The following is an 18,337-nucleotide window of genomic DNA, read 5'->3' as shown; positions in this document are numbered from 1 at the left end:
CAGGGCTGTGGCTACCTTACTCGGTAGCCAGCCTGACACACAGGAGTGAAGCCTTCTCTGCCCTCCTTTCTCAGCTTCCCAACAAGGCTACGTAGAAGAGCCCCCTTGACTGAAGCAATGGAGGGGGGTCCAGCTGTCTGCTGCCAGGATCCTCGGGCAGAGCTGGTGGAACGGGTGGCAGCCATCGACGTGACCCACTTGGAAGAGGCAGATGGTGGCCCAGAGCCTACTAGAAACGGTGTGGACCCTCCGCCACGGGCCAGAGCTGCCTCTGTGATCCCTGGCAGTACTTCGAGACTGCTCCCAGCCCGGCCTAGCCTCTCAGCCAGGAAGCTTTCCCTACAGGAGCGGCCGGCAGGAAGTTATCTGGAGGCGCAGGCTGGGCCTTATGCCACGGGGCCTGCCAGCCACATCTCCCCCCGGGCCTGGCGGAGGCCCACCATCGAGTCCCACCACGTGGCCATCTCAGATGCAGAGGTTGGTGGGGCAGCACGAGGGGTTGTTCATGAGCCCCTCAGTGGACTGCAGTGAAGACTCTTTCTGCCCCTGTCTGTGCCACACAGCTATCTAGCTTTGGTTTGCATACCCTCAGAGCTGGGGAGATCACTACCTAACAGTATAGCCTCTTCCTGACCAGGGGAGCTGCAGCTGAGCCGCAGCTGAGCCAAAGGCTGCGTTCTCTAAGTCCTGCTATTCCCACTCCCAGCCTAGGCCTGGGAAATAGGTCTCGCCCTGGTCCCCTGTGTAGTCTTCTTAGAGATGTGAAGATAGAGGCTATGTTCCCCCTACCCCCCAACTCTTCCCCAGCTTGCATCCCTCGCCTCTAATTCTGCCTCCTAGAGTCTGCTCTGCCTCAGAAACGGCCAGCCTGGCTCCAGCCTCTGGGCTTCAGCTGGCGTTCTTGCCAGTTAGTTCTGAAAGTGCACTCAGGTTCTGAGCAGTCTGCGGATGTCAGGGGCTGAGCTCTCTGTGCCTGAACCCAGGCTCTCAGCCTCTGTGCCCAGGGCTCCTCATCTTGTCCTTGGAGTCTAGACCTTCTCATTCAGCTGCTTCCGGAAATAGTTGCTCATGGGTTTCTCGTGCATTGGGGTCTCCCAGACTGCAGAATCCAGACAGGAATTAGCGTTTTCCCTTCACCACTGCATCTGGGGAACACAGCACAGCCGTGGCGTCACCATCCATGTTTTCAAACATGAGCCACATCTTCTCATCACATACGGGGGCGATGGCACCACCAGCTTCCCTATCCAAACTCAAACGCTTGGTGAGACCTGGGGGTCTGGGAATGAGGGGCCTGTGGCCAGAATTGGACCCTGAACGGGCTCTGAGGTAGGAGCAGTGCTGCCTCTGGACCCGGCTCAACCTGGTGCTCACTCTTCCCCCACAGGACTGCGTGCAGCTCAACCAGTACAAGCTGCAGAGTGAGATTGGCAAGGTAGGAGTGGGCAGGCTGAGAGCAGTGCGGGCTGCGGGATCCTCTGCTTGGCGCTGTTCCTTCTCCTGTGTGGGAGGGAACGGGAGGCAGAGCCAGGCAAGTCCTAGCCTGGAGGTGAGGACAGTTTCGTGCCCTGGGGGAAGTTCCCAGGTACCCGGGGAGGGTGGAAGATGACTCTTGACTCCTGACTCCCAGAGTTCTTGACAGTTGACAAGGAGGGACTGAGGGAGGCATGGAGCCGTGTTGAGCCAAGCAGGGGCAGTTACCAGGGCACAGGAGTCCCCTCCCCGTCTGCTACAATATTTGCCCATGAGCCAGCTGGTGGTGGGAGGTGCAGATGGGGTGCAGGAGAGACCAGAGCTGCTCGGGCTCCCCAACTCCTGAGCTGGTCCTGGGAGGGGTTCCCCTGTCCAGGTGGGGCTGACCGATGCCTGTCTGCAGGGTGCCTACGGTGTGGTGAGGCTGGCCTACAACGAGAGTGAAGACAGACACTATGTGAGTCTGGGGATAGGAGGGAGATGTTGCCCACGCCGGGCCCTGGAAGCCTGGGAGGTGGGGCAGGAGTTGTGCTCAGGAGATAGAGGACAGGGCTGCCTGAGAGTGAGCTCCCTGTCCCTGGGGGTATGCAAAGGAATGAGCTTCCTAACCCTGGGGATATGCAAGCAGAGGCTGGATTCCTCTGTGGGGAGAGCTCCAGAAAGGCTTGCTGGGGGAATAAGGGGAAGGGCTAGGCTCAGATGTGGCCACCCCCTAACCCCGCTTAACACGTACCTGGGCCACACCCTCAGGGCCAGTAGCAGATGTCCAGTGTGCCTCTCCGGACCTCAGTCCACACGTACCAGCCTGTTCTAGCTCCCGGTGGCTTCACGCTAGTGATATTTCTGTCCCTCCTTCCTTAGGCAATGAAAGTGCTTTCCAAAAAGAAGTTACTGAAGCAGTATGGCTTTCCACGTATGTATCTTCTGGTCCTGTCCCTGGGAGCCCCCTAGCCTGGGAGGTGGAAGAGACCTCGGTCCCGAGCTGGTTTTGGCTAAGAATGGGGTAGAGAGGGAGACGGCGTGAGCAGAGGCCTGGGGATGGAATGTGCCTGGTGGGTTGGGACAAGACCACGGGCGTGCAAGACTCTTGCTTGAGACTGGTTTGGGGGCCACGGTGAGGCCCAGCCACCTGGAACAGGTGCTTGAATTCTCTTCCTGGTTACAGGTCGCCCTCCTCCCAGAGGGTCCCAGGCTGCCCAGGGAGGACCAGCCAAGCAGCTGCTGCCCCTGGAGCGGGTGTACCAGGAGATTGCCATCCTGAAGAAGCTGGACCACGTGAATGTGGTCAAACTGATCGAGGTAGGGGGAGGTGGTGGTGAGCAGGTGGGAACCGGCACCTGAGTCTCATGGGAGCCGCTTTTCTGGTGCTGGGGAGCCCCTAGCACAGACCCGGGGATCTTGCCAAGGGAGCAGATGTGGCTGAGGCCTCTGATGACAGGGCCAGACTTGGGGTGGGGCTGCAGGGAGGCTTTGGGAGCCCAGCCTGGTCAGGGATGTTCCCAAGTTCCCACGGAGGGTGAGGGGCTGCCCCAGAGGCAAGAAGGGAACCCCTCATTGCAGCAGGAGGGGAGGAAGGCTGGATGTCATGTGGCGGGCCAGGCTGGGGGTCAGTGACTTCTGAGGCCCCATCAGTCTGGCACCTGTGCACTTCCTGCTCCATTGTCTGGGGTGGTTGCAGTGCATGCTAAGGGTTCTGGGGCTGGCAAGGACCTGGAGGCCTGGGACCCCCAACCCCATGTCTGCTCCCTCTGACCAGGTCCTGGATGACCCAGCTGAGGACAATCTCTATTTGGGTGAGTGACCTGGCTCATTCCCACAGCAGCTCACCCAGGGCTGGCCCAAGGGCTCCCTTGGGACACATATGACCTTCAGGTGGGCAGTGTAAATACACTGACCTCCTGGGGACAGAAGAAAAACACACGTTCTGAAGCCCTGGATTCCCTTGCCCAGCCCTGCAGAACCAGGCTCAGAATATCCAGTTAGATTCAGCAAATATTCCCAAGCCCCACTCCCTGCTTCCCTCTGAGCAGCAAGACAGTGGATCCATTTGGGCCATGCGCTCAGGTAGATGCAGGTTCCCAGACACTGTAGCTCTGTGCCTCAGTTTTCTCACCTATAAAACAGGGATACTAGTGGTATCTACCTCATAGAGTCGATGTGAGGAGTAACTGAGTAATTATATGTAAAGCACATTCGTTATTATCCTTGTTAATAGTAATGTTATTGTTTTAGTTCCCTGTGTCTGGTTCAGGGCTGGACTTAGAGGAGGCCTCAGAAAATGGGGCAGAAGAAGAACTGGCTTAGGAATTAGAGGCTGAGGCTTTAGTCTCCACTCCCTACCCTACCTGCCTGTCTGCTGTGACCTTTAGGAAAATTTCTACCCCTTCTCTGTGCCTCAGTTTCCCCCTCTGTCAAAGGGCCCCGTGCTGATGCTGATGGTTCTCACCTGGTACCTGAGGATCAGATGAGGCAGGTCCATAGCAGACCCCACTCTCATGCATTTATTTGTTCTGATATCCCAGGAACCCCTGTCCTGTCCCTGCCTCGAGTATGCCTGCATGCCTGCCCCCCTCTCCTACCCTCCAGACCAGGGAGGGACCTTGGCATCGGCTGCTTTGCCAGCCAGCTACACCTTACCTTCTTGTCTTTTCTTTCAGTGTTTGACCTCCTGAGAAAGGGGTGAGTTCCCCGTCCTGATCAGGCAGGTCAAGTCTCATCCAGGCCTTCCTTCCTTTCCCTCCCTGTGTCCCCAGCCCAAGGGTCAGCTACTCTAGGAGAAGTCAGAGACGGAGGCCCTGCCCTTAGGGGTAAATAAGAGACCAAGAGGACCATTCTTTGAAGGCTGATGGGGGTCAGTGAGACTGCAGTAGTCAGCAGGGAGACCTCTGGAAAAGGGGATGGGTTTTGACCCAGGCCTTGAAGAACTGGGAAGATGTGGATGGAGGAGAGGGGGAGGAAAGGAGAAAGGAGTGTTTTTTAGGTCAAAGTATAGAGGTGGGACTCAACTCTTCGCGGCATTCAAACCACAGAGGGTTTTTCAGCTTTCCAACCAGTCTGTGAACGCAGTGGGTGGGATTCCATTTGCTCCTGTTTGTGAGCGGGAAAGCCGAGGACCAGAGATGGTGTGTGGCTTGCTCAAGGTCACACAGCGAGTCACTGATGGAGGCCAGGTTCCACACGTCTGCCCTCTGCGGCTTTTCAGGGTATTTACAGAGCAGATGACATGGAGTAACGAGCACGGGGCTGGGTGTTCCGGGTCCCTCACTGCCAAGGCTTGAATGCAGGCTGCAGCTTGTCTCTCTGCCTGGGCAGCTTCCTACAGACCATTTTGGGGAGAGGGGCAGGGAGGGGTGTCCCTTTAAGACTTGGAGGCTTTCACATGTTTTTTTGTTTGTTTGTTTTGTTTTTTGTTTTTTTTTTTGTTTTTTTTTGAGATGGAGTCTCGCTGTGTCTCCCAGGCTGGAGTGCAGTGGCTCGATCTCGGCTCACTGCAAGCTCTGCCTCCCGGGTTCACGCCATTCTCCCGCCTCAGCCTCCGAGTAGCTGGGACTACAGGCGCCCGCCACCACGCCCGGCTAATTTTTTGTATTTTTAGTAGAGACGGGGTTTCACCGTGTTAGCCAGGATGGTCTTTTTTTTTTTTTTTTTTGAGACGGAGTCTTGCTCTGTGCCCCAGGCTGGAGTGCAGTAGCGCGATCTCGGCTCACTGCAAGCTCCGCCTCCCGGGTTCGCGCCATTCTCCTGCCTCAGCCTCCCGAGTAGCTGGGACTACAGGCGCCTGCCACCTCGCCCGGCTAATTTTCTTGTATTTTTAGTAGAGACGGGGTTTCACCGTGTTAGCCAGGATGGTCTCGATCTCCGGACCTCGTGATCCGCCCGTCTTGGCCTCCCAAAGTGCTAGGATTACAGGCTTGAGCCACCGCGCCCGGCCAGCCAGGATGGTCTTGATCTCCTGACCTCGTGATCCGCCCGTCTCGGCCTCCCAAAGTGCTGGGATTACAGGCTTGAGCCACCGCGCCCGGCCTTCACATGTTTTGACCTCTATCCAAAACAAGAAATATATATTTCTATTGCTATCCGTATCTGTAATTGAAACCAAAGTTTTACAGAACAGCATATATCTTTACTACATGCAATATATTCTGATATATTCTACTTATTTCGGAAATAAAAAAAGCAGTTGCCTCCCACTAAATTGATTTCGTGATCCTCTCTTGGGTCTGGATCCACGGTTTGAAACACAGTGCTCCAAATGGCATCTTTGCAATTGTTTGATTATAGACTGTTAGGTACTTAGAAGAAGGAATATCAAGGCAATCAAATTAAGAGAAAGCTGATTTGAAATTATGATTGAAACGGGATATGTATGAGTATGTGTGCTTTACATTTTTTATTATATAGCAGAAAAAGCTAATATCTTGGGTTCTAGGGACCCATGTGGGCACAGGTTTCCCGGGACGTCCCGACCGCCTGAATGGCCGAGTGCCCTGATTTCGGCTAAATGCCCCTCCCGCATCCTTCTCCATAGGCCCGTCATGGAAGTGCCCTGTGACAAGCCCTTCTCGGAGGAGCAAGCTCGCCTCTACCTGCGGGACGTCATCCTGGGCCTCGAGTACTGTGAGTGCGGGGCACCCTGCCCACTGGGGCTGAGGCTAGGGGATCTGGCAGGCAGCAGAGCCCAGGCTGAGCAGGCTCTGAGCAGCTCCTGTCAGTCAGAGCTGGCCTGCCAATCAGCTTCAGCGGGAGTGGGGCATGCACGAGTGGGCGGGGCCAAGGCCTGGGGGGGGGAGGGGGGCGGGCGGTGGACCTCACTGGGCATGCGCCAGATCCTTCAGCGTTTCTGCTCCTGTGGGTCGGAGCCCTGGCTGTACTGAATCTTTCTTCTGCTGAGTTCTTAGCCTAGCTTAGCCTTGCCACGGGGCCTCAAGAGATGCGGGAAGGCAGGGATGTATGTCCAACTGCTGGGGGAAGAGTCTGTCCTGGCATGGGGCCAGGGCATGGTGCCAGGGTGGGTTTAACTGTGAGGGGCCCTAGCCTGATGAGAGCTCAGGAGGGTGATGTGAGCTTGGCCTCTGTCTCATTTCAGTCATTAGCTGCATTCACTTGCCTGGGGGCATAGGGGTGAAAGACCCAGACCTGAGTTCACGGCCTGGTGGGAGGGACAGGAATCTAGGCAGGCAGATAATATAATGTGGTGCCTGCCAAGGTTGGGGAGCCCAGAGGCCGTCGGAGTGCCGGGGGGCTGGGGAAGTCTCCCTGAAGAGGCTGCTTATGATTCAGGTCCTGAGGGATGAGTCGAGTTCCCTGCTCAGGTTTTGAGGGATGGGGGTAGGAGACAGTGTGCCCAGCATAGGCGTATACTCTTTGAGTCTGGGGAGAAGTGGAGTCTGGCTGAAGCCTCCAGTGGGCAGAGGAGGGCAGTGGTTAGTAAAAGATGATGCTGGAAACACTGTCCAGGCCCCAGCATGAGGGCTGGGAGTGCCTCCCCTGAGGTCTTTGCTGACTTCATCCTGCCAGCTCTGTGAGGCCCTGAGAGCTTTAAGCATGGGGAGGGGCATGATGGGATTTATGCCTGAGAAAGCTGTCTGGCAGCTGTGTGGTGGCTGGATTGGAGTGTGTCATCAGAGGGTGAGAGGCAGCCAGCTGGCCAGGGAGGAGGCTGTTTCTGCAGCCCAAGTGACAGATGGTGAGGCCTGGATTAAGGCAGTGGCAGCGGGGTAGGGATAGGAAGGAGGTGGTGTGGTCAGCATGGGGCGACTTGCTGGTCTGGGGAGAGGAGAGCCCCTAGACACCTAGGGTCCTGGCTTGGATTGGGGACCAGGGAAGATGCCCATCTCTAAAATCTTAGCTTGGGCCGGGTGCAGTGGCTCATGCCTGTAATCCCAGCACTTTGGGAGGCCAAGGCGGGCAGATCACCTGAGGTCGGGAATTCGAGACCAGCCTGACCAACATGGAGAAACCCTGTCTCTACTACAAATATAAAATTAGCTGGGTGTGGTGACGCACACCTGTAATCCCAGCTACTTGGGAGGCTGAGGCAGGAGAATCGCTTGAACCTGGGAGGTGGAGGTTGCAGTGAGCCGAGATCACGCCATTGCACTCCAGCCTGGGTGACAAGAGTGAAACTCTATCTCGAAATACATACATACGTATATAAAAATTAAAAATAAAATCTTAGCTTGGTTTCTTGGGAGCATATTCTTTCCCTGGAGGAACATGGTGGGGATCTAGCTGAGGTTTGACCTGGAGTGACAGAAACAGGACTGTCTTTTTTTTTTTTTGAGACGGAGTCTCGCTCTGTCGCCCAGGTTGGAGTGCAGTGGCCGGATCTCAGCTCACTGCAAGCTCCACCTCCCAGGTTTACGCCATTCTCCTGCCTCAGCCTCCTGAGTAGCTGGGACTACAGGCGCCCGCCACCTCGCCCGGCTAGTTTTTTGTATTTTTAGTAGAGACGGGGTTTCACCGTGTTAGCCAGGATGGTCTCGATCTCCTGACCTCGTGATCCGCCCGTCTCGGCCTCCCAAAGTGCTGGGATTACAGGCTTGAGCCACCGCGCCCGGCCTTTTTTTTTTTTTTTTTTTTGAGATGGAGTCTCGCTCTGTCGCCCAGGCTGAAGTGCAGTGGCCGGATCTCAGCTCACTACAAGCTTCGCCTCCCGGGTTCACGCCATTCTCCTGCCTCAGCCTCCCGAGTAGCTGGGACTACAGGCGCCCGCCACTGCACCCAGCTAGTTTTTTTTGTATTTTTTAGTAGAGACGGGGTTTCACCGCGTTAGCCAGGATGGTCTCGATCTCCTGACCTCGTGATCCGCCTGTCTCAGCCTCCCAAGTGCTGGGATTACAGGCTTGAGCCACCGCGCCCGGCCAAAAACAGGACTGTCTTTATCCTGCTTGAGCTTCTCCTTTGCCTTCAGATTAATACTGTCTTTGCACATATGGGGAAACTGAGGCACACAGAGGCGAGGGCTTTGCAGAAAGTCCCTACCAGTGGTCTAGAGGCATGGGATGGGAAGGGGACATTTTACCCCTGGTATGGTCAGTGGCAGGCACAATCCTGTACCAGCGTGACTCCACCTCCTTCCCATTGTGGTCCCTTCTTTCCCGTGAAGTCCTATTGTCTGCTATCCCCTAGTCTCCACAAAGAAACCAGTTTATCTTACCTGGGTCTTGGGTAAAAGCCTCATCAGGACCCAGCTAATCACAGTGAAGGACCTTCCCTGGGGCAGAGCGGTTAGCACCAGGGGCTGGGCAGGTGGATGAACAGAGGCACCAGGGCGCCAAAGACATGCCTTGTGATTCTGGCCCCAAGAAGGGAGAGTTGAGGCTGCCCTGAGAGGGCTCGGTGGTCAGGGCAGCCCAGGCCTGGTCCTCAGTCGATGGGGACAGGTGCGGCGATGCAGGTGATGAGAAGCAGTTGGATCTGAGCTCGCAGACCTGGCTGATGGGAAGGGTGTGGGGTCTCAGAGGAGGAGTTGAGGATGATCCTGAGGTTTCTGGCCTTTCACAGAGTGGGAAAGAATGGGGAGCGGCAGGAGCTTTTTGTTTTATTTTGTTTTGGTTTGGTTTTGTTGCTGGTGGGCGTTGCAGGCAGAGAAATCGAGTTCTGAATTAGACGTGTCGTTACACTATGTCGAGGTACACAGAGACGTATATCAACGCCTAGCTGCCTAGTTACCTATCAAGATGTCTACTGGAAATCCATGTGGGTAAAGAGCTGGAGTCCAAGGGAGAGGCTAGGGTTTGAGATAAGAACATGAGACTGCTTTCCATGGTCAAATATCCACCCCCGAGCTTCTGTGCACTCATGGGTGTGTGTCAGATTCCTCGTGTGAGGTACGCCTGGCACATAGTAGGCATTCAAGAAAGTGCCACTGGTTTTACGGTTATTGTTATATGGCATCTGTCCTCTCTGCCCCCAGCCTCCCTCTCCTCCTCTCCCTTCCCCTCTCTTCTCTCGCCTTCTCTATTCCCTCCTCTCCAACATCCTGGGGTCTGTTGGTCCAGGGGGAGGTATTTGCCAAGGAGGGAGCCCACAGGTCGGTGGTTGTGGGATGGGGTCAGTGTCTCTCTTGGCTGGGACCTTTCCGGCCATCTCAGCCTGAGCCACGCATCACTTTGTGGTGGTCCTGGGCCCAGGAAGCAGGGCAGGTTTCCAGCCTATTAGGTCATTTCTGATTTGGGATTCGTCCTACTGTACGTGGCTGACCTTACACCCCAGCTGTGTCATCCTGCTCGTCCGAAGGCCTGGGGTGCCATCCATCTCTGAAAGCACATCAGCCCAGATCCCTAGGGCTGAGATGGTACCTCTGTAGGATAGCAGAGTCACGACAGTCTTATTGTCAGTCCCAGCAGCACGGACATCTGCCTAGCCTGGGTGGGGGATGGAACTGGAGAAAGGTTTTGATGGGCTTTGGGCCTGCAGACGGCACTCACAGGGAAGGGGCAGAGCGGGCCTAGGAAGAACTCTACTCCCAGCCGGGGGCAGTGGCTCACGCCTGTAATCCCAGCACTTTGGGAGGCCAAGGCGGGCGGATCACCTGAGGTCAGGAGTTCCAGACCAGCCTGACCAACATGGTGAAACCCCGTCTATACTAAAAATACAAAAAGTAGCCGGGCGTGGTGGCAGACACCTGTAATCCCAACTACTCGGGAGGCTGAGGCAGGAGAATCGCTTGAACCTGGGAGGTGGAGGTTGCAGTGAGCCGAGATTGCGCCATTGCCCTCCAAGCTGGGCGACAGAGCGAGACTCTGTATCAAAACAAAACAAAAAAAACAACAACAACAAAAACCAACTCTCCTGCCCTAGTTTCCTCTGACCTCCCCCACTCAGCAGCAGGTCCCTTGTTTGTCATGGAGAAGGCACTGGACTTGGAGTCCAAAGACTCCTAAGATTCCAGTCCTGGCTCTGCTGCTCACACCTGTCTGCACCTACATGGAGCCGATGGCCCTGACGTCCTCCTCCCAGGTCGTCACCAGACGAAAGTGTGCATGGGCTGGGATGTCCCAGCTGGCATCCCTGGCTGGGTGAGGACAGACATGGGGTCCTGGGCAGCGGTGCCCAGGCCAGCGCTCAGCTCAAGCTCCCTTTCTCTGCAGTGCATTTCCAGAAGATCGTCCACAGGGACATCAAGCCATCCAACCTGCTCCTGGGGGATGATGGGCACGTGAAAATCGCCGACTTTGGTGTCAGCAACCAGTTTGAGGGGAACGATGCTCAACTGTCCAGCACGGCCGGGACCCCAGCTTTCATGGCCCCCGAGGCCATTTCTGATTCCGGCCAGAGCTTCAGTGGGAAGGTGACTCACGGGCCCTGGGCCAGGCTGGGGTTCCTGTGGGGGGCGTAATAGCTTGCTGCAGGGGCCCAGTTTCTAACCTGAGGGTGCCAGGGTCCTCATGTCTAGGGAGCAACATATTTGCTTCTCCCCTGGAGCCTGATGAACTCCACAACTTTGACCTTCTCCTGTTTTCCAGCAAAGTGGCCCCAAATCTCCCTTGCAGATATTTACTGTTGGTTGCTCTGTGCTGGGTTCTGGACCGGGCTGTGGAAGAGGCAGAGCCAAAGAGAACCCTGTTTCCTGCCATCTGGATGGTTTCGGGGGAAGTTGGGGGTCCCTGCAGATCTTGGGACATGGCAGGATTTGAACTGTTCCTTGAAGAATGGGGAGGATCTGAGCAGGACCCGGAGCCCAGAGAATAAACCAGAGAACAGAGGGGCACAGGGTGGGGGGCAGAAGGTAAAGGGCCTGGAAGTTTGGGCTTTCTCCTAAGCAACAGAAGTTGGCACAGTTACCTGAACAAGAGGTTACACAGTCTGGCGCAGTTCCCTAGGCGCTTGGCTGTTTCACCTGTGGAGTGCCAGCCACCCCACTGCCAGGGAGGCTGTGGGTGAGTGGCATTTGGACACATGTGAGTATCCAGGAAAGAGGTCAGGAGGCCGGGCACAGTGGCTTATGCCTGTAATCCCAGTGCTTTGGGAGGCCAAGGCAGGTCTCTTAAGGCTAGGAATTTGAGACAAGACGGGGCAACATAGCAAGACCCCATTTCTAAAAAAAATAATAAAAACATTAGCCAGGTGTGATGGTGCGCACCTGTAGTCCTGGTTACTCGGGAGGCTGGAGTGGATCGCTTGAGCCCAGCAGTTGAGGGCTGTAGGGAGCTGTGATCGCACCACTGCACTCTAGCCTGAGCAACTGAGTGAGACCTTGTCTCTAAAAAAGAAAGAAAGAAAGAGGTTGGCGATGTTGATAAAGATTTTTTTAAATGTTTTATTTTGATATAATTCTAAATTTACAGAAAAGTTGGAAGAATAGTACAAATAAATCCCATATGTCTTTTTACCCAGATTCACCAATTGTTGACATTTTGTCCCACTGGCTTTTTCATCATCTTTTTCTATTTATCTGTATTCATACTACATTTTTCTGAGCCATTTGAAAGTTACATTGAAGGTATTATACCCCTTTATCACTAAATACATTAGTGGATATTTCCTAAGAACAGGGACATTCTCTTACATAACCTCAGTACAATGATTAAAATTAGGAAATTCATCATTGATAAGACTTATGTATAGGTCAGGCACAGTGGCTCACGCCTGTAATCCCACCCCTTTGGGAGGCCAAGGCGGGTGGATCACCTGAGGTCAGGAGTTTGAGACCAGCCTGGCCAACGTGGTGAAACCCCATCTCTACTAAAAAATACAAAAATTAGCTGGGCGTGGTGGCAGGCGCCTGTAATTCCAGCTACTTGGGAGGCTGAGGCAGGAGAATCATTTGAACCCAGGAGGTGGAGGTTGCAGTGAGCTGAGATTGTGCCATTGCACTCCAGCCTGGGCGACAGAGTGAGACTCTGGAAAAAAAAAAGAATTATATATAATCCACAGACCTTATTTAAATGTTATCAGTTGTCCTGATACTGTCCTTCACAACCTGTTCTTTTTCTGGTCCCGGGATCCGATCCAGGGCCACTTGCTGCATTCGCCTTCTTGTCTGGGGTGTCCTTTCATCTGGAAGAGGGCCTTGGCCTTCCTTTGTCTGTCCTGATCTTGACTTTTTTTTGTTTGTTTTTGTTTTTGTTTTTGTTTTGAGACGGAGTCTCGCTCTGTCACCCAGGCTGGAGTGCAGTGGCCGGATCTCAGCTCACTGCAAGCTCCGCCTCCCGGGTTCACGCCATTCTCCTGCCTCAGCCTCCCGAGTAGCTGGGACTACAGGCGTCCGCCACCACGCCCGGCTAGTTTTTTGTATTTTTTTTTAGTAGAGACGGGGTTTCACCATGTTAGCCAGGATGGTCTCGATCTCCTGACCTCGTGATCCGCCCGTCTCGGCCTCCCAAAGTGCTGGGATTACAGGCTTGAGCCACCGCGCCCGGCCTGACTTTTTTTTTTGAGACAGAGTCTTGCTCTGTTGCCCAGGCTACAGTGCAGTGGCGCGATCTCGACTCACTGCAAGCTCCGCCTCCCGGGTTCATTCCGTTCTCCTGCCTCAGCCTCCTGAGTAGCTGGGACTACAGGTGCCCGCCACCACACCCAGCTAATTTTTTGTGTTTTTAGTAGAGACGGGGTTTCACCGTGTTGGCCAGGATGGTCTCGATCTCCTGACCTCATGATCCACCCGCCTCGGCCTCCCAAAGTGCTGAGATTACAGGCGTGAGCCACCGCACCTGGCCAGTTTTGACATTTTTGAAGAGAACAAGCCTGTTATTTTGTAGGATGTTTTCACTTTGCATTTGTCTGGTGTTCCCTGATTGGATTCAGATGATGCATCTGGGGCAGGAATATGTAGGTAGAGACTGAGAATCATTCACGTAAGCGAGAAAGTGGATACCAGAAGTGGTGGCGTTCCGGAGCAGGCGAAGGTAGAGAGAGCACACATCCAGGGTGTGAGGAGGCCCAGGGGTGCTTCGGAGCCTGGAGGAGTTGTTGCCGTGGCAGTGGACGAGGGCGTGAGTGGACAGGGCCTCTGTGTGGGCAGGAGCTGCTTGCAGTATCAGGAAGAAGGTGGATTGTGAGGAGAAGAGATGACTCCTTGAACCCCGAGCTGGTTTAGTGAGCAGAAGTTCCATATATACTATCATTCCTGGGGTGCGTCTGTGAAATGCGAGTGGCCCGTGTGACCCTGTGGATGAAGGTGGTTTTATACCCGTTGAGTTGGAAACATTCCTGGTTAGAGCCTGTCCCAAGGAGACTCAGAACCCCTGGAGGGTGGAGACCTTATTCTGGCCTCCCCTGTGTCCTCAGCACTCAGCATGGGGCCCAGCATCGAGCAAGCACTGGGGAGTGTTTGTCGAGTGAGTACATGACAGAGGGAAGAGGTTCCTTGCAGGCCTCTCCTGCAGCCCACTGGAGCTGGGTGGGCAGAGGTGGCTGTGCCTGTGGGGGACTGATGTGAGCATGTTTCTTTCCAGGCCTTGGATGTGTGGGCCACCGGCGTCACGTTGTACTGCTTTGTCTATGGGAAGGTGAGTGCTGGGGATGCCAGCAGAGCTGGGGCAGGTCCAGTGAGGCGGGCACGGGCAATGGATGCAGGCTCTTCCTTTCTGTCCTTAAGTAAAGTGGCTTTTGAAAGAGCCCACCTGGCTCAGAGAAGGCTGAGAGAGAAGGGGCTTTTTCTGTCTTCCTCTGGTCTCCTGCAGAGTGCTTCTCGCGAAGGAGTCGCAGGACAGCAGACACCCAAGGAAGGGGAGGTGCCGGTGGTGGTGTCGCCACCGCCCCAGCCAGAGTGCTCCCCGTCCCTCTGTCCCTTGACGCCATTCACTTATCGAGCCACGTGTTCACTCCATTGCTCATTCATTTGACAAATTGTCCTTCACCCCTACCCTGGCTGAGGCTGGACCCTGGGGACACCCGATGCTGACGTGACCGAGATCCCCGCCTGCAGGTGCTCCTGCTCTAGTGACCACACTAAGGTGTAGGAGGGAATTTCAGTGAACATGTTCCCAAGCTCCAGGTCCTGGGAGTGGAGGCCTGGCCGCAGGTGGTGGTAATGGCGGTGGGTGCACCCAGCCTGGCCTGGCCTGGCCGCAGATGGCAGTAATGGCAGTGGGTGCACCCAGCCTCACCGTTCCCTCAGCAACTCATTCATTCAGTCAACATTTGTTGAACATTTGCAGTGTGCCAGGCCCTGAACAAATGAGTTGAGGTCCTTCTCATTTAATGGGAGCCCAGAGCTGCCCCCCACCCCCGGCCCCACCAAGGGAGGGGGGCTGGTCCCCTGGCACGGGTCAAGGCCCTGGGCCCACATCCTCTGTCTTCCTCTCTACCCCGCAGTGCCCATTCATCGACGATTTCATCCTGGCCCTCCACAGGAAGATCAAGAATGAGCCCGTGGTGTTTCCTGAGGAGTAAGTTGTCCACCCAGGGGACCAAGGGGGCTACCACCCACTCCTGGTGTCCGAGTTTTAGCAGAGCTTTTGCCCTTTGAGGACCCCACCCCAGCCTGCAGATAGGAAGGTGGCGGTGCTGTTCCCCGGGAGGGACCCTGAGTAGAAGGACGGGTGGGACTCTGGAGCCAGGGTCTCTACGACGTCACTGTACGGATGGGAGCCCTGAGATCCAGGGTTGGCCAGGGATGACCACAGGCATCATTCACATGACTCCTTCACCGCAGGCCTGCCTGGCGTCGGTGGCGCCAGCCCCACCCGGCCCCTGAACTCAAGGGGGACTTCTTCCCCCACTCAGGGTCGGGGAGCTTCAAGATGCCAGTGCGTGCTCCCGTTTCACAGATGGAAAGAGGACGCTCTGGAGGAGAGCTGTCAGGGGGCTGGGACTCAATGAGCCACTCTTCCTCCCCACTCCTCCCGTTGTGACTGAGGTCTCTGGGCGTAGCAGGGATGTGGGGGAGACGTTGCTCATGCATGGTTCACCTCATGATGGTTTGGCCACTGTGACAGCCGGCCTGAGCTCCCTGGCTCCTCTTTTCAGAAGTGAAATGGAGGCCGAGTGCAGTGGCTCACACCTGTCATCCCAGCACTTTGGGAGGCTGAGGTGGGCAGATCACCTGAGGTTAGGAGTTCGAGACCAGCCCGGCCAACATGGTGAAACCCCGTCTTTACTGAAAATACAAAAAATTAGCCAGGCGTGGGAGGGCGTGTCTGTAGTCCCAGCTACTCGGGAGGCTGAAGCACGAGAATTGCTTGAACCCGGGAGGCGGAGGTTGCAGTGAGCCTGGGCGACAGAGCAAGACTGTGTCTCCAAAAAAAAAAGAAGAAACTGAAATAGGACTTGTCCTTAGCGACTCCTGCTCTCTCCTGCTTATTTCCTATGTGGTCCCCAAGCCCCGTTGAGCCCTCTTCTTCCCTGTCTCTAGGCCTTGTTGCCACCTGCACTCCTTGCCTCATTCAGGCCTCAGGCCCCTCCCCAGACTTGTGTGGCCACCTTCCCCCGGTCTCACTGCTGCTGGCCTCCCTCCAGTCCAGCCAACACAGCCGGGTGGAGGCAGCCCTGACACACGAAGCTCAACAAATCTGCCCACATCTCCGGCCTGAAGTTTGTCTGAGGCTTCTCAAAGCCGCACCCTGGCCCTGGCATTCACGCATCTCCGGGTTCTGCCACCCGCTCACCTGGGGCCGCCTCACTCCCCTTTCCGAGCACCAGCCAGCAGGCCTCTGTCCATTTCCTCCGCATCCTGTGATTGCCTTCCCTCGCGGCCTCCGCAGTTGTACCCCTGGTGCCTCTCATACTGCTATACCCCCTGCCAGCGATGTCTTTCTCCCCAACCCAGGGATTTTAAAAGGGATGACGCATCTAAGACAACAGGGGGAACCAAAGTCAACAGTCCGGAGAGTGGCTTTCTGCTCCCCAGTCTTGGAAGGATGGGCTCCCCAAGACCACTGGTGGCAAGGAAACTTGGGGTTTGAGCAGAGACAGTTGGGGCTGATGTGCTGGGCTGCTGCTCTTGCCCATCTGAGTCCCATCTCTGCCTGCACTCTTCTGGCTGGCACTGTGCCAGCCTGCTAACCTCCCTGGGCCTCAGTTTCCTCCTCTGTCAGAGAGGATCTTCTCTGGGTGTAGAAGAGGATGAGGTGGTGAGTGGGACCGAAGCCCCTGGTGTCCCATAAAACGACTCTCCTCACCATCTTTGCCACCCAGTGGGGTGTCCAGCACCCATGGAACTCTGTGTGTGCCTCTGTCCCGGAGGGAGACTTTACCTCCTGCTCGGGAAAGGCTCTCCAAGCACTTGGGAAGTTCCCTCCTGCTGTTCGGAACTCAGTCTTCCCATCCGAGGGGCGAGGGTGTGGGGAGGAGAGGTGGACAGGAAAGGGGTCCTCATCAGCGATCCCACCCTCCTCTCCTCCCTTCGCCCTCTCCAGGCCAGAGATCAGCGAGGAGCTCAAGGACCTAATCCTGAAGATGCTAGACAAGAATCCCGAGACGAGAATTGGGGTGCCAGACATCAAGGTCGGGGAACTGGAGGTCTTGGGCTGGGCTGGGACACAGAAAACAGGCGTCAGTTTCCCTTTCTGGAGAGACCGACACCAGGCTGCATGTGTGCTGGGTTTGGGTCTGTGGACTTTGGACCCCTCCTGGTGATTCTGGTAAAGGCTTGGAGTCCTTTGCTGACTGAGTGTCTACCTATGGCCTGACCTCTCCCCCTCTCCCTGCCCTCTCGGTCCCGACAGTTGCACCCTTGGGTGACCAGGAATGGGGAGGAGCCCCTTCCCTCGGAGGAGGAGCACTGCAGTGTGGTGGAGGTGACAGAGGAGGAGGTGAAGAACTCGGTCAGGCTCATCCCCAGCTGGACCACAGTGGTAAGAGGGCCGGGGTAGACGCTCCCTTGTCCTGGAGGGCCTGGGGGTCCTGGGGGGCCTGAGCCTTGCTCTGTGCCCGCCTCCGTTGGGGGACAGAGACCTGCCTGGCCAGCCAGCTGTGATCCTGGGCCACTGGAGCCGCCATTCTGCTGGAGGCCCATGGAGTGAGCCCGTGTATCAGTTAGACGGCACCTGTGTCTTCCCCAGAGCCCATATCAGGAGGTCTTGTGGTCAGGAGACCAGGAGGCTTGGTGAGGAGAGTAACCGATTTAAAGAAATACCAGGTGCAGTGGCTCACACCTATAATCCCAGCACTTTGGATCACCTGAGGTCAGGAGTTCCAGACCATCCTGGCTAACATGGTGAAACCCCATCTCTACAAAAAAAAAAATTAGCCGGGCATGGTGGAGGGCGCCTGTAGTCCCAGCTACTCAGGAGGCTGAGGCAGGAGAATTGCTTGAACTTGGAAGGCAGTTGTAGTGAGCTGAGATCACGCCACTGCACTCTAGCCTGGGTGACAGAGCGAGACTCTGTCTCAAAAAAACAAAAAAATGGCCGGGCGTGGTGGCTCAAGCCTATAATCCCAGCACTTTGGGAGGCCAAGACGGGCGGATCACGAGGTCAGGAGATCGAGACCATCCTGGCTAACACGGTGAAACCCCATCTCTACTAAAAAAATACAAAAAATTAGCCGGGCGAGGTGGCGGCGCCTATAGTCCCAGCTACTCGGGAGGCTGAGGCAGGAGAATGGCGTAAACCCGGGAGGCGGAGCTTGCAGTGAGCTGAGATCCGGCCACTGCACTCCAGCCTGGGCGACAGAGCGACACTCGGTCTCAAATAAATAAATAAATAAATAAATAAGAAAGAAAGAAAGATATAGATGGCCTTTGCTGAGCGGCAACAATCACCGTGACTGGAAGAAGCATTTCCTTCTGTCCAGACAGTTATTGAACTTCCGTTTTCCAGGCACTGCCGAGGACACGGCAGGGGAATGGCCTGGGCAGCCGTTGGATTGGAGAAGTGGCCCCAAAGCCCACGTTCAGTTCGATGGTGCCTGCGTCTCCCCCAGAGCCCACTCACGTTTCGGTTTTGCTCCTCTTCCTCTGCTCAGCTTCTGTGTT

The 18,337-nt window shown here is 55.7% G+C and overlaps 1 protein-coding gene across 4 annotated transcripts in view; it reads left to right on the top strand.

The window, feature by feature from the left end:
• Positions 1 to 18,337, top strand: part of LOC105472037 (calcium/calmodulin dependent protein kinase kinase 1) — a 34,000-nt gene that overhangs the window by 7,527 nt on the left and 8,136 nt on the right. For all 4 annotated transcript variants that reach the window (XM_071082166.1, XM_071082167.1, XM_071082164.1 and 1 more), the window contains exons 2-14: positions 75 to 477; positions 1,388 to 1,435; positions 1,877 to 1,930; positions 2,335 to 2,386; positions 2,639 to 2,772; positions 3,230 to 3,266; positions 4,131 to 4,152; positions 6,002 to 6,090; positions 10,569 to 10,768; positions 13,875 to 13,928; positions 14,737 to 14,810; positions 16,779 to 16,866; positions 17,088 to 17,216. In XM_071082166.1, coding sequence (XP_070938267.1) covers positions 118 to 477; positions 1,388 to 1,435; positions 1,877 to 1,930; positions 2,335 to 2,386; positions 2,639 to 2,772; positions 3,230 to 3,266; positions 4,131 to 4,152; positions 6,002 to 6,090; positions 10,569 to 10,768; positions 13,875 to 13,928; positions 14,737 to 14,810; positions 16,779 to 16,866; positions 17,088 to 17,216 — 1,341 coding nt within the window. In that variant the 5' untranslated portion in view covers positions 75 to 117. The remainder of the gene's footprint in view (positions 1 to 74; positions 478 to 1,387; positions 1,436 to 1,876; positions 1,931 to 2,334; positions 2,387 to 2,638; positions 2,773 to 3,229; positions 3,267 to 4,130; positions 4,153 to 6,001; positions 6,091 to 10,568; positions 10,769 to 13,874; positions 13,929 to 14,736; positions 14,811 to 16,778; positions 16,867 to 17,087; positions 17,217 to 18,337) is intronic.

This window comes from Macaca nemestrina, chromosome 17 (assembly GCF_043159975.1).
Source record: "Macaca nemestrina isolate mMacNem1 chromosome 17, mMacNem.hap1, whole genome shotgun sequence".
NCBI classification, from domain to species: domain Eukaryota; kingdom Metazoa; phylum Chordata; class Mammalia; order Primates; family Cercopithecidae; genus Macaca; species Macaca nemestrina.
The sequence above is the reverse complement of the archived record's forward strand: the minus strand, read 5'-3'. Positions and strand labels throughout refer to the sequence as shown.